At 36.2% G+C, this 15,058-nt stretch overlaps 1 protein-coding gene across 11 annotated transcripts; it reads right to left on the reverse strand.

Annotated features, from left to right (window-relative positions):
• Positions 1 to 1,790: 1,790 nt before the first annotated feature.
• LOC131768682 (microfibril-associated glycoprotein 4-like) lies at positions 1,791 to 14,595 on the reverse strand. 11 transcript variants are annotated; one of them, XM_066174366.1, is made up of 11 exons: positions 14,164 to 14,595; positions 13,465 to 13,579; positions 12,950 to 13,364; positions 10,410 to 12,735; positions 8,010 to 8,170; positions 6,058 to 6,212; positions 5,263 to 5,279; positions 4,884 to 4,926; positions 3,762 to 3,955; positions 3,363 to 3,433; positions 1,791 to 3,184 (listed from the first exon to the last, which is right to left on the reverse strand). In XM_066174366.1, the coding sequence occupies exons 1-4, from the start codon at positions 14,482 to 14,484 to the stop codon at positions 12,507 to 12,509; spliced, it is 1,080 nt and encodes a 359-aa protein (XP_066030463.1). In that variant the 5' UTR covers positions 14,485 to 14,595; the 3' UTR covers positions 1,791 to 3,184; positions 3,363 to 3,433; positions 3,762 to 3,955; positions 4,884 to 4,926; positions 5,263 to 5,279; positions 6,058 to 6,212; positions 8,010 to 8,170; positions 10,410 to 12,506. The 11 variants fall into 11 exon arrangements, with proteins under 11 accessions (XP_066030463.1, XP_066030459.1, XP_066030468.1 ...); XM_066174362.1 differs by having other exon boundaries at positions 3,762 to 3,958; XM_066174371.1 differs by having other exon boundaries at positions 3,363 to 3,458; positions 3,762 to 3,958.
• Positions 14,596 to 15,058: the final 463 nt, after the last annotated feature.

The following is a 15,058-nucleotide window of genomic DNA, read 5'->3' on the forward strand; positions in this document are numbered from 1 at the left end:
ATATGAATTCTTAAAACTTACCCTGTTTTTCTGGAATTCATTGAAATAAAAATAGAGGATCGGGTTAAAGATTGGGTATGGAAACTTCAAGTGTATTCCACTTAGAGGATGAATTCTCAGAATTTACCCCGTTTTTCTGGAATTTATTAGAAAAAAACGGAAAGTCAGGGATGACCCGAGTTATATTTTATTCCACACTGATTGGATACAATTTAGCCGTTTTCAGAATTTATTGAAAAATTCATTTTCCATATTGGGATATATTCTTTTTATGAGATGAATTGTTTTTCTAAAATTCTCTGAAAATAATGGAAAATCGGGTAAATATTACATATAACAAGTTGGCACATGTCTCACTTGTAAGATGAATTGTCCGATTTTATCCCATTTTTACAGAATTCCTGGAAAATGCAAAAAACCTGGACAAAGACTGAATATGACAAGTTAGGATGTATTCCACTTACAAGATGAATACTCAGATTATACCCCGTTTTTCTAGGGTTGACTCAACAAACGGAAAATCGGAGTGAAAGTTGATTATGAAAGGCTAGGATGTAACCCACACGTGGGATTAATTGTCAGATTTTCACTTATTTGTCCCTAATAAACGAAAAAAATGAAAAATTAAGGCAAAGATTTGATATGGCAAAATTGGAAACTCGGAGCAAAGATGGTATATGGCCATGGGAGCTAAGGGTATTACGAATTATTTCTAGAACTAATTCATTAAAACAAAGGAAAATCGGGGTGAAGATTGGACATTGCAAGTCATGATATTAACTACTCGTGGAAAGAGTTGTCACGATTTACCCCGTTTATCTAGAGTTATTGAACAAATCCGGGTAAAGATCGGATATGGAAAAGTTATGATATTATCCACTTGAAGGATGAATTGTCACAATTAACCCCGTATTTCTAGAGTTGATTGAGAAAATGGGAAATTGGGTGAAGATTTGATTTGACATGTTAGGATATGTTCTACTTGCTGGATAAATTATCAGAATTTATTCCGTTTTTCGAGAATTCTCACATTCAATGAAAAATGGAAAATAGAGGTTAATATTGTATATGTCAAGTTGGGATGTATTGCATATGCAGGGTACGAGCTATTAAATTGTTTTGATTTTCGAATGCACTCAAAACAGGGAAACAGGGATGAACAGATATACCGCATTTGTACGTTAGATCGCCGGAATTGCACCTTTTATTCGCGTAAAAGAACTTTAGGTCGGGGTAGGTGTCGGAAGGTTACCCTCGGGTGAAGTCAATAACTTTAGCCGGTACATTGTAGAATCCCTTGCACAAAGCCTGGGTATTATGCGACAAATATCACTGAGCCTGAAGAGATCTTTTTGCTGGAAAAGAAAATGTAGCCCTATAAAATATTGATCAGTCGGCAAGTTTTGGTGTTATGTTCCACCACTGTGATGTTCTGATTGTTGAGAAGGGTCTGCATATTACTCCCACCCTTGGAGTTTAAGTCAATTTAGCGTTAAAAATGTTTTCAGGCAATGAGAAATTTTCCCAGAAGTCGCTGTATACACAGATGCATGTGCATATATTGACGGCAACTTATTAATTTATCTTTGCTTTACAAGCATAGTGAACATCTATGTAGAGGCCTACGGGTACTATGCGCCGTCAGATAAAACATTGTAACATAATAATTGAAGGGTTGAGTGCAAAATAAGCCATTCCAAAAGGATCATTCCAGAGAGACATCTGCCCAAAAAGTGGGATGCTTATAAGAGAAAAGAAAAGAAAACCAAACTTAAGTCATTCAGATTTAATCAAAATTTTAACAGATGACAATATTAACAAGCATTACTTTCTTTTCATTATTAACATGCATCACGAAAGACAACTGAGCAATAACTATTAATCATGCTAATGCTAAGTCAAAGCTTTGTCACAGTTTATTTCTCAACAAGATATTGTAGATGAATATAAAGAGTGATTTTATCCAACCAGTGAAATTGGTCATAAACTACTGTGCATTACAAAAATTTTTGGTTTGTATCATGTTTTCCATACAAAATACGGGGTGATCCAACAACCAAACATACATGCTGGTGTCATACAGGTTGTTTACATACTGTTTCATGGGTTAAGTAAAATCACTTCAGTTGTTCCTTTTTTAATGTTTCGTATAAATTTTTGTTACCTTTATTCTGCTATGATATCCTTTGTTAACAAAATTCTCTTGATAAATAGGATACACTGTAAGTGTTTGGAACAAATAAACACTTTTTTGTGTCATTGAGGCAGGAGTGATTGGTGCTAAATATTTTTTCTAATTACTGGGTGCATTAGCAAACCATAATTAATCGAACTCAAAATTCAAGCTTAAATTGCTCATCTAACGAACAAAAATGGATAGCCAAAAAAAACTCCTCCAGTTGTACTTGAACATGCAACACTCTTATGGAAATAAACATCTTCAGTACAAATAATTCAAGCAAATAACTTCAGGTGAAATGGTGATTTTTTTGGAATTTGTGAAATATAAAGTAGACTACAGTGCACTAATATACAATAAATCCATTCTATCTTTTATTTACTTCCAACTATTTGGCTCTAATTGTTCAATACTATTTCACAGATTACAGAAAGTAACTCTTTCTGTCCTTCCAATTTGCTCTTCTATACTTTTGAATAAAATAAAGCAGTTGACACCAGATTGAGAAGTCAAGGCTATTTTATTCACCCATTCATTCATAATTGTTAGTAAGATTTCTTTTTTATATGGGTTGCTGTAAATGTCAAGGGTTTAAATAAATTCTTTGCAATTTAAATGATTGTGTCATTTTTTAACATGTTACTGCTCTGGAAATGCACTAGATGTAAAACTCTGGAACTCGACAATTCCAAAGGAGGTTTTGTGGACAAATTCATGGGTCTGATGTGAACATGCTTAAGAGGTCACATTCTCTGCTGATGTTCTCTGGCCATATCTAGGTACCATTCACAATTTGGAGCAGGGGAATTTTGGATATAACTTGAATTAAGCATGCTTCAAAACCCAATCAAAACTGTTAGAGTGAACACATGACCCATAAGGTGTTTAATTATTAGTATTACACTGTGCCAAATAGCTTGCCCTACTGATTTTATTTAAAATTAAAAAAAGTCTTTCTCCTCAAGTTGCCTCCATTTCCAGTCTCTCCACATTGGCAGAACATCTCTGCATAGTATAAAATAATTATAATAATAATAATGATATCCCCCTAAACTACTTTACATGTTACAAGAACATCTCTGCATAGTATACAATAATAATAATAATAATAATAATAATAATAATAAAGTAAGAGAAAACCTAAGCAGAAGAAAACCATAAATCACTCACAAATTCTGCATACCTCATAAAAAGCATCTTTGGGAGGCTTGAGGAGCTCAAACAGGACAAAATCTTCATCATCTGGTTCACTGGCTGTAAACAAGCACCACAATGCTTTCTTTAGCAAATAACAAAAACCAAATAAGGTTTATATAGATGAATAATTATGGAACAATATAGCAAAAAAACTCATTTTACAAAAACAAAGATACAAAGAGTGAAAATGGTCAACATATTAATTACCTTGAACATTGTTTTCATTTGACAACTCTGTGTCTTTGTCCAGTAGTTGAATGCCTAATGAGGGGAGAGGAGGGAGAGAGGAAGGGGAAGAGGAGGGGAGGGGAGAGGAGGGGGGAAACAAATGGATCATCTTCCATATCTTCATAATCCTCCTAAGAATCCCCTGATTCATACCTACCAGGAAAAGCAACACCAAAACCAGCAGAAACCTCTTCCATGGTTTTTTCAGGACTAAATGGACTCACTCCTGTTCTGCATTTCTTGATTCCATCTTCACCTATGCTTGCACTGCTGTCTTCACCAGCATGGTGCACAAAACAGTATCTGCCAGTTTTTCATAAACATATTTCTGGCATCCATTGAAGCTACACTCTGCTAAATAAAATATAGTATTTATGAATAAGTAATAGCTATATAAGATTGCTACCTTTAACATACACATTAACCCTTTACACCCTGACATCAGTATGCATTTTCTCCATACTGTTCTCTATACATTTCCTACGGTGCTGACAAGGAGAATTTGTTTAAAAATCAAGAGCTTTACAAGTTGTTGGTCATATCCTTGACTCTTGTGACTTTAATGTTTGATTCAGGAGTGATATTGTAAGGAGAAATTAGAAGCTAGTCACTCTCAGGGGTTAAAGGGTTAAGATTTTTTTTCTGAATAATGTCTGTAAAATTTAAGCTCAAATGTAGTATTTTTAGCATATAAATCTACTCCTGGTAAGTGGCTCTGGCAACCTATCTTTACATGACTAACTACTAATAAAATAACCCTCCATCTTCACAAAGATCTAAGTAAGCTTTTAAGGCCTTCCTGTCATTTTTTTAAAGAATGGCCTCGTAAACTTTTCCTTTTGGCTCCACTGATAAAAAACATTTAGGGAAAGTCAAATAATCAACAGGCACAACTAGTGCTTAAATACTTGGTTGGCAATTGATGGAGACACCATTAGCACCACAACAAAAAAAGGAAAGAACTCTCAACTGGCTAAAAATTGCATCATTAAGTTGCATACAATTCTTCCCACATTTCCTAATAAATTGACCTATATTTAGTGGACACCTCTATAGCACAGACACTAGGGAAGGTTCTCAGAGGGGTTACCTTTGATATTTTTATAACAATAAAAGTAATAGCTTTCACTGCAGTTTAAAGTGATTTAATTTTTAAAAAACAGTTAACTTCTCCTCTAATCACACAACACCTGCATGAAGCATGTCAATTATCAATAACAAATATGGAGGGTTGCAAATTACTTTCAGTACTTTATAGAGCATGCAATGTGTTCCTTACCATCATTTTTCTGTGTTTTATTTCCATTTATAGACTTAAGTGGCTGTAACAAAAAAACAATTCAAACAATTTACCTCACTTCTTAAAGCAAGAAATCACAAGACTAAACACCAAGTGTAGAAACTTAGACATACTTGGGCTACAACCCTAATTAAAAAAGAAAAAAAAAAAAAAAAAAAACTACCCCCCTGCACTGTCTTTGGTATCATCCTGTTCCTCCCCTTGAACTTTTCTTTCCTATTAATTTGCAAACACAAACCATGCTTCTTCTCAAAGGGAAGAGTTTCCATAAGAACCCAAATAACCACAAAGAATATTGGCAAGATAGATAACCAAATGAGTAGTGGTATCGAATTAGAGCTTAGAGCAATTAACCAACCTGAATGACTGCTACACCTCATTCTTTTTCCCCAGGTCTATGTGAGCTAAATTTTGAGCACAGAATGCAATACCTCACCAAACATCCACTAGGATGACTCACTTAAAAGTGTGAATGATTATCATCTCTTGCTGAGATTGCACACTTCTCTTCAATATTTTTATTACTACACATATGGGGGCTTTGGTAAGATTGTGGAAAGGGGGGACAAAAAATGACAGTGTGGCAGCCATTTATTCCCACTTGGACAACGAAGTCCAGGAACCTTTCCCTGGAAATTTAAAAGTTTGGATGTCCAAAATGGTCCATTTTAGGCCACCATTTCCCAAGTTGGCTAAAAATTATATCTGCTATGAGGGAGAGTATTGACACTGATTTAATGAATAGCATAGTTTTACATAACTTACTACCTTATATAAACATTATACATGGCAATTTTGTCTTGGAAATGATGTCTGTGTAGTCTTGTTTGATTTTTACCTTTGCCTTGCTCAAAAATATGAAATTGTACCCAGGATGACATTACATTTTGGGGCATGGTGGTGTGATTTCCAACACAGTATATTTAATGAAATTACTGATGGCGAAGAAATTAATTTAAGTGATGAATGTAGAGCATGACAATCTATGAAACAATCAATGTCTAATCATGAACTAGCTCTTTGTCAGTGACAAGTTCACAAAATTAATATTGCTGAAGGTTACGTCAAGCAAAAGTTACTGCAACCACCATACTAAAAAACATGGCAACTGGTACATTCACCCAGAACTCTTTGCACAAGAAAATCCTGGAACCACTCAAAAAATCAAGCAGAAAAGGTCTGAAAGATTTAAACCTTCCATACATGATGCTGTTGTTAAAATCTGAAATATTGCTCTCTACATGTGCCTCATCCTAAGAATAATGGTGAAATGTACAAGTACCATCTTTGTCTGTAAGTGGATTGAATCTATTGGGTAAACACCAGAAAAAATGATAATATTGATACAAATATTATTAATTTTGATAACTCATAACTCATAACAAGTCTTGTCTTGTGATTGTTTGAGCGATCGATGTAGATGATGTTATTTTTGAAGGATGCAAGTGGCCTGTTGAAGAGCACAAAAGAATTGGATAGTATACTTTTATCATGTCATTGCTATCTCAAGTTATTGGTGATCATTTGAAGTACTTGCCTTCCTGTAAGCGTTTTTTAGAGCTTAAACTGTACTGCCAGTGCAGTGTACTTCCAATTTTGGCAAAAATTTAAAGTTTACAGAAGTTTGTTTTGTTTCAAAAGTTTTTTTTGACATGAATCACAACTGGCAGGGCCCATTACCAAAATAAAAAAGGTCAATGTTAAGTAAAGAAAAGTAAGACAACACTATTATGGTAGCTCCATCTGGTTAGAAATGGAGGAATACTTATGGATTTTATCAGAGTAAGATAAAGTCTTTTCAATCATTAGTCTCGGAAATATCATCAGATATGATCGATGATGTGGGAAAATTGTGAATGAAAACAAGTACTAGTTTGGGCTTCCAGTTGTGAGATGAATTAAGTTAAATAAATCAATTATTACCCAGTAAAAACCACTTTCATTAATCATTTCAACTGCACAACAAAATCGTATACACTCTTTGCAACCTTATTCTCCAACCTATTAAATTACAAGAGTTGTATGACAATTTGATGATCTGAAAAGACTCTTATACATGCCAAACAAAAAAGAACAAGTAAGGCTGATATTTAACAGTGAGGATAAAAACAAAATATTTCCAAAAGCCTTTCCTTTTCAGGAGTAAGACTAAATGAGGTCAGATAAAACTAATGTGGAGAGGTTTGTTGATCTCTTTATGAAAATGGATGATTTACATCTTTCAGATCATTGCATATTCTGCAGTGATGGGCATCGGCTTAGATGCCTATTTGCAGAAATTAATAGTTTTCAAGCTAGGGGTTTGGCTATGCTAATTTTAGGGCAGAAAAATCATAAATCAGTCACTTAAGAAATTTTATAGCCCTGACTGGAAGCTCAAACACTCTTAAGGAACAGGACAATATTTCACCTGATCACTCCTCATATTCTTTTCCCATGAAATTTGGACAAAAACTTTCAAAGAACTTTATTGGCAATTTTATAGTTGCAAAAAAGGTATAGACACAAGTTGCATATAGCATAACCTAGTAGAGGCAAGTTGTGTGGAGAGAACAAAAGATTGATCATTTATACTGGTAGTAAGCTTCTGGTACTAATGACATTTTCTTGAATGCCAGCTTGCCACAGCAAATGTCACTCCTATCCTTTCTGTCAATAGTACCGATTGTTGTATCGCTCATCTCATGTTTTAAGAACCAAAGAAAGTTAGATAATTTTAATCTGCAAGTTTTATAGTACACTTCGACTCAAAATTCATTTCGTATGGCAGAAGTATTCTACTGAAATAAACAAGATAGAATGAAGCTGACGCCATCCATTTCAAATAACACATAAACATGAAGAAAACAGCACCAGTTTAAACTCATGATACAAAGCCCACCCATTTTTTTTGAGGTAAATGAACTGGTTTGACCGAAAGCTAAATAAATAAGATTTGGGGGCCATGTGATAAAACAAGTTCTACTGAAGTTTATCCACCAGTTAGCACTTCAAGCCCAAAAGGGCAATCAGAAAAATTCGCACCAAAACACAGCAACAAAATAAGATAAAAGAGAGATGATCGAGGCAAGACTATAAACATTGTTAAGACACATGCCTACATACCAAGCACAACAGACTTGGAGAGCAAAAAGGCCAAAGACAGTTGTGAGCTATGACTTGGAAATTCCACCTCAACTTCCCAAAAATGAATTCACTGAAGGTTGTAGAAAGAGCAACTCAATCCTGAAGCTGGAACATTTTTTTAAGCCTTGTGTCCTATGGGACTACAAAGAGAAAGTAGAGAAGATGTTATTTGAAGTGGTTTGAAGCTTGGGGGCTACCTCGAACTTAAGTAATTATTACTCGGGCTTTCTGAAGGAAACACCCAAGGTATAAATTTGGCTTTGTTTTGTTTTTTTTTTGTGTTCAGTCACAAAATGCAGTTCCACCACAGTGCATGTGTAGAATGAACGCTAGAGCACATGGCTTTAAGTAATGCCTGTCTCTGTGGGCAATTCCTTGCTCGATGTATGTGAAAGAAATTCGATGGCTGTTATGCTCAATATACATACAAAGTCACACACCATTCACAGTAGACCCACACTAAAACTTGTGGAGCGTTTTGGAAACGGGTCGGTCCGCAAACTTTAGGAGAGATCAATTTATGAGCAATCCTTTACAAGTGAACTTTCTATCGAGAAATATCAAGCGAAACCTGCTATATCAAATGAGCTATCTAATAATTATTATGTTTACATGTAAACACAACCGTGTATTTAGACGTGATTGAGAACCCAGTAGAATACCAGAAGGTACTCTGAAACGTCTCAGAAGAAAGGGCAGAAAAGTGAAGGAATTTGTTTATGAGTGTATTCGTCCAAGCATACCGAAGTTCTCTTGGCTACATTGTTATTTAAAGTGTTGCGGCAAACGAACATCAAGGCTCAATGAAGTGCCAAGAAAATCGCGACTGGAGAAAAATGCCAACCAAACCAGGGGATATGTTACAGGGACATAACTTTAATCAATCTCATAAACTGTAAGCGAATTAAAAAAGGGACTTATATAATAGATTGTATTCAATTAAACACGTGGCGACTTAACAGCGTAAATGAATCTAACATAATAAAGGAACTAGTAAATGAACCAAATGCTACGGCAAACACAAAATATATATACAAATAAAGACGAAAGAGCTTGCTCGAAACGAGATAAACAACAAAACAAGCGAAAACAACTTACATATCAGTCCCTATATGCCGGTGGCTTGAAATCAAACTTTATAAATTAACTTTGTATGCACGCCGAACATGAACAGGCGATTAATGAAAGCGGGAGAGAAAAACTATTTGAAGGAATCAAATGGCACAAATCCAACTGTAACACAAATGTCACGCAAGTTTAAAAGTCACGCATTTACATAAAGGTTAGAAGAGTTACAAAGAATGTTTGTAAGCTTAATACGAAGAGGGTAAGATTAAATAAAGTGACACAACATGAGAAGAAGCATTTGTTGCATTGTTCTGTGTGGGTATATCAAAGGATAATTAAATTGAAGTATAGAGCAAGTCGGTGTTTATCAATGTTCTCTTGTAACAGACCCATGTGACTTAATAAGAGTCAGACACACCCATCAAACTATTGTAAACTTCAACTGAGTTCAGATATCAAGAAAAACCCTAGTCCTACTCCAATGTACATTGACCCTAGCAAAACGATAACGGCACCATATAGCCAAGCAAATGAGTTGGTATTTGGACAAAATTCAGGACAACAATGTGTTGCATTGAGTTTATACTCTTTGATTTACAATAAAAAACAAGGAATCAATTCTGCTGATGATCTCATGTCAATAATGAATATTGGAAATCAGTTGTACTCAAGTTTGTCTCAGTTAACCAGACAGTCATTTTTAATGCAGACAGAATTACTCACACTTTTAGTGTGTTAGGGACTGACTATGAACTTCAATACAGTGAGAGCTACACTGGTACTATTCATCAAGAAGCTACAGTAGAAGGATATCAGTACTGTACCTCCTTAGATAGAGCCTTTCAATCACTTATATCCGAAAATTTCAACAATTCTGTATTGACAATAGGATGTACTGCAGTTGCTATCTATTGTAAAGGTAATGTGGGCATTGAAAAGTCCTTGAATTTCAACCTTTGGCATCTGTAGGAACCTACTCCTATATGGTAATATATTATTTTGATTGTTGTCTAGTACCATAACAACATTCATTACACTCCAGCAGACAAAAATAAACACAAGTTGACTTATTCATGACCGGCAATGACGAAATTGCGTGACGACAGTAACAATGGCAATATGGCAGTCCCCTAAAGATAACTCCAGATGTGCGATATTGAAAGCCCGAGTTCACGCAGCTATGCGTCTAGTTTTATTTCAAAGTTGTAGTAAAATAAGATCAAATTGTAAACTACCTTCTATTATCGTAACGAATACCTCACGATCGCCTCCACACACCACTTCGTGATTCATCAGCTTAATAAGACTAACCTTAAAGGTTTGTAGTCTCATGTACACATCTTGATCGTCAGCAAATCAAATATCAAACTTCAAGTTTTGGGCCTTTTTTCGCGTTTTGTTCGCACTTTGATCATTAAAATATCCTCATCCGAAGAGCCAGCAAACTCCATGAGTATCCACAGAGTTATAAATGGTGGTAAACTTGTCATACTTTTTCATCCCTCTCCAAAAAATACCACAGAAAGGTGTCGATCGCTCATTTGAGAACCCGCAAAAGCGCGCTGAAAATATCAAAATGGCGCCAGAGGCGCCGAACAAATTTTCTTAGCGCATGCGCAACAAAATGCTCCTCTGCCCCTCTACTACTTCGTTTTACATCTCGTTAAGGACTAAGTAGATGGGTTCAAGACTACGAACAACGAGCCGCTCACGCGAAATAACGACAGCAGTCTACTGTGTGACCGTCTGACTCTCTTCTGTCATCTTCTTATCTCATCTTTCATATTTGGGTCTTTTCTCTCGGCAATCCCCATACATGCCCAATACACAACAATGGATTTCGATGAAAATTGTGGTTTTCAAAAAATTGTATTCGTGACACCCTCTTACGGAAGTAAAATAACCGGAAGTCAGATGAACATCAGGGAGGGCAAAAATGTTGTCCGATGGACTCCTACGGATGGAATCCGATGGGGTCCATCGGAATCCAATTGAGTTCATCCGACTCCATCGGAATTACCGGAAGTCTAGTGGTAAACCGTTGCTTAGACAAGTGTATCATATGTGAAATAGCCTCGTCCTTAAAGCCATGAAGCGAAACAGCTCATTTCAGACGCGGGTGACTTGAAATATACTTCGTTTTATACCTCGTTACAGACACAAAGCTATTGGTGGCCGAGGAGGGACTAAGTAGATGGGTTCAATTACATGCAAAAGTTGTTATTGTGTTTGCAACCATTTCTCAGTAGTTTTAACAATTATTCATTAACAATCTGTACTTGGCAAAAGCAATGAATCTACAATGTCATGGGGTGAATGAACATTTAAATGGTTTACTACAATATAATTTACCTCTAGCGGAGCATAACTTATGATAATCCTGTTATAGAATAAACTCAGCCCAGATTTTTGACAATAAAGGATGCTACTTCGTGCCTAGCCCACCACCATAGTCTACTGTTACTATATCAACCTATTCACCTTAGTATCATTACACAACATGTTCGCGTAGGGCTTGAAATCATGGGACTATAGTTGAAGAAGGGATTGATGTCAGGGGTGGGGAGCCTTGAATGGTATGGCCCATTTTATCAAAGAGAATGAAAACTTTCACTGCTAATGATAGTAAAGAATACTGAAATGCCTCCAATACTGAACTATTAATAGACAACCTTGTAGAAAATTATGCCACCAGCCCCTAAGACAAAACACAGAGCGTGAACTTCTCCAGGAGGAAAATGAAGGATGAGGTGATTAGAAACTGTATCCCTTTGATAACGCGAAAAGTTTTGTTCTAGAGGTGGGACTGGGAATAAATTGTTTTGACTAAATTGTTTTGTTATAGCTAGCGGTTGAGATCTTTTAAAAGAGGTAAATTACTCTTTTTCCAGTTCTTGGCCAAGATGATCATGCAGTAAGGGTTTCTCCCTCCACCACAGAGAGATTGTCCTCAAAATTTCACATTTGCCTCGGAAGCTTCGCTTCTCGACCACATATTAATTTTTCGGACAATATCTTAGCCGCGGACATTATCAGGCGACATACCTGCCGCCCAAACGAGTCTATTACTAAATATTTAACAGGCACACAAGGGAGAGACGCGAACGGGACACTCGCACCCACGTGAGGCTCCCACAAAGAGAATGAGCACTTGCAACTATACAAACCTAAACAAACTAAAGGTTAATCTAATAATGGCAATATGGACAATCCCCTGAGATAAACCAAGAACATACCAGGTCTCCATCAAAAAATGACATTAAATACGGATAGTATTGACAAGGAATGAGAATATGCCTGCTTTTACGGCAGTTCATGCTAAAACTACTAGTCAGTCAGGATTAATCCAATGCTTTGATGACGTCATGCGTGATACCATGCATTTGTTATCCCGCGATAGAAACCATCCTATCCCTTGGTTTTAACTTTCATCTCAGTGCGTCTTAGAGAGTAATAATAGCCCCTGAAAGCGTACCAGTTGACTCCGTTAGCATAAGTGGTTTGTCGACCATTGAGATATAATCCGTTTAAATTGGACCTATGGCATTGGTCGTACCACCAGGCTCCTTTGTACAGTTGGGCGCAGTGGGAACTGCCTATGTCATTGTCTTGATCTTTCGTAGAAAACTGCATATCGCTGGAATGATAAAGGTTAAAACTCAAATATTGCCTTACTTCATTTAAATTTAAAAATTGTGGGATTAGTTCCATTAAAAATTATAAAAACTAATCAATTTATGGAAGAATTTCTTGATAAATAGCATGGTCGGCACGGACACCATACGAAAAAAGGGACAAAAAGATACAATAAAATTGAATACAATACAATACAATAGACAGTTTTTCCTTACTTGTGTCGTCCTGTCATAGAGTCACCAGCCGTGCCGTTGTATCCGCCAATCAAAAGCTGATACTTATCAGCTTCGCCTGCCACCTTAAAAGTCTTGTACTCAGCGTAGGTGATGTTGCCGTCAAAGTCTTCCAGGTCAACTCTCATCATCACGTTATCAACTGCTGTTAAAAGGTGAAGATTGTCGTTTCCAAGCCAGAACTCACCGTTTAGATTTCCAAACCCATTTTTGTAGGATTCCCATCCAAGATAAAAGTCAACAGAGCCGTCTAAACGTCTTTGAAATACGGTCCAACCTCCGCCATCCGTGGTCATATCACATAACACTTGTATCGGTTTGCCGCCATCTGGATTGATGGTGTACAGGCCACTGACATTAAAACCATCTTGAAACAATTGAGAGCAGCTCTTCCCCTCTGTTGCGAAGAAAAAAAGTGATTCAGTCCAAAGTTGTTTTTGTAGAATAATTAAGCTTTGATTGACTCAAACAATAAACTTTCTAAATCCTTGACTTACTGCAAGGTTTTCCAGTATAGCCATCGTCACATTTGCATCGTGCGCTTCCATCTACATAATTGGGAATGCAGATTCCATTTTTGCCACATTGAAACCTGTCCTCCTCGCAAGCGCTCTGTGAAAAAAATAACTCCTCAAAAACCTTTACCCTTGTAAGTTTATCAAGATCTTTCGAATAAAAGTGTTTCTGGGAGATCCTTGGTTTATTTAAAGGCACCTTGAGAAAAAAATCATTTTAAAATTCTTTTAATTATACCTGTTTACTTGCTTGTAAGAGGCGCGATAATTTATATCATGTTTTACTACGTGATTTAGCTTTGGGTTTTCATTATATAATCCTTCACAAGCCAGATACTTATAACAAGGTGCAACAGGAAACGCATCATTTTTGGATCAGGAAACTCGAGAAAGTTCATGAGGAATACCTATATATATGCACGAAAAAATAGCAAGGTTGGATATTGAACGCATAATACAAGTCGAATATAAGCCTGAATTGTTCTCTCTTCATACCCTTTTAGCAAATTTTCATCGTAAAAACGACCCCTCAAAGGTAATAGTAAAATTTTATTAAGTTTAGGCTGCTTTTGTTCGTGGTGTCTCTTTACTGTGAAGGTCCACCACAGTTTGAAATGCAATGTTTCATATACTGAGCTGGTGACAAGTCATTTTCAATGCACTGAGATAGATTTCGCTTACCATTAGTCCTCTATAAATAAAATCTTTGTCTTCAGTAAAGTTGGCAAATCCAAAAAATCGATCAGAGTCGCTCAGTTGACACTTGAATTTCCCTGAGTCGCCCTTTATGGTTCTAAAGTTGTAAGACTGACATCGCTCTTCCTCCACACACTCAAACTGACAAGAAGTTTCCGAATCAACTTCCATTTCACTTATCAGGCTTTTGTTCAGCTTTCGTCCTGCTATGTTGTCGGCAAAGTTAACAGCGTTCAGATCTGGCTCTGAAATACGGCTAACGCCGGACACAACGGCACAAAGAATAAGTATAATACGGAGATACATGTTCAGTCTTTGCCTTCAAAAAGTTTATGATAAAGAAAAATGAATGTTTGTTTCCTTCTATTGGCTAACTAGACAAGCAGGTGAAAGGAAATTGCCAGAATGAAAACAAACTATGTATTGCAATATCGACTCTCAGCTGATTAATTAATATCTGATGACAATTTTGGATAATTTGAAAAATGTTTTATGTTCTAACATCTGGCTGTTACTTTGTCGTTGGTATATATTGGTCTACGACAAAATTTTAGCATCTTAATAATTTGTATATAGCAATTAAGGAAGGCCCCCTAACCAAACCTAGTGTTAGCTTTCCTTTTGAGCTTCTCTCTTTAAATAGTGTCATTATAATTGTCTCGTTGCAGTGTTGATATCAAATTTATTCTAAATTGCATGAGGTTGCAGTATTTCCTTTTTTTTTTTTTCATCGAGACCTCATTTTTCGCGGATTGAGGGTTTAATTCATCTTTCCCTTGTGCAAAGAGGCCAAATTTAGTTATTTTACCCTATATTCTCAGCCAAATAAAAAGATCTTTTGATTTTCTTTTGCCATGTTTGCTTTACGTATCAACATCCT

Source organism: Pocillopora verrucosa, chromosome 11 (genome assembly GCF_036669915.1).
Source record: "Pocillopora verrucosa isolate sample1 chromosome 11, ASM3666991v2, whole genome shotgun sequence".
Classification (NCBI taxonomy): domain Eukaryota; kingdom Metazoa; phylum Cnidaria; class Anthozoa; order Scleractinia; family Pocilloporidae; genus Pocillopora; species Pocillopora verrucosa.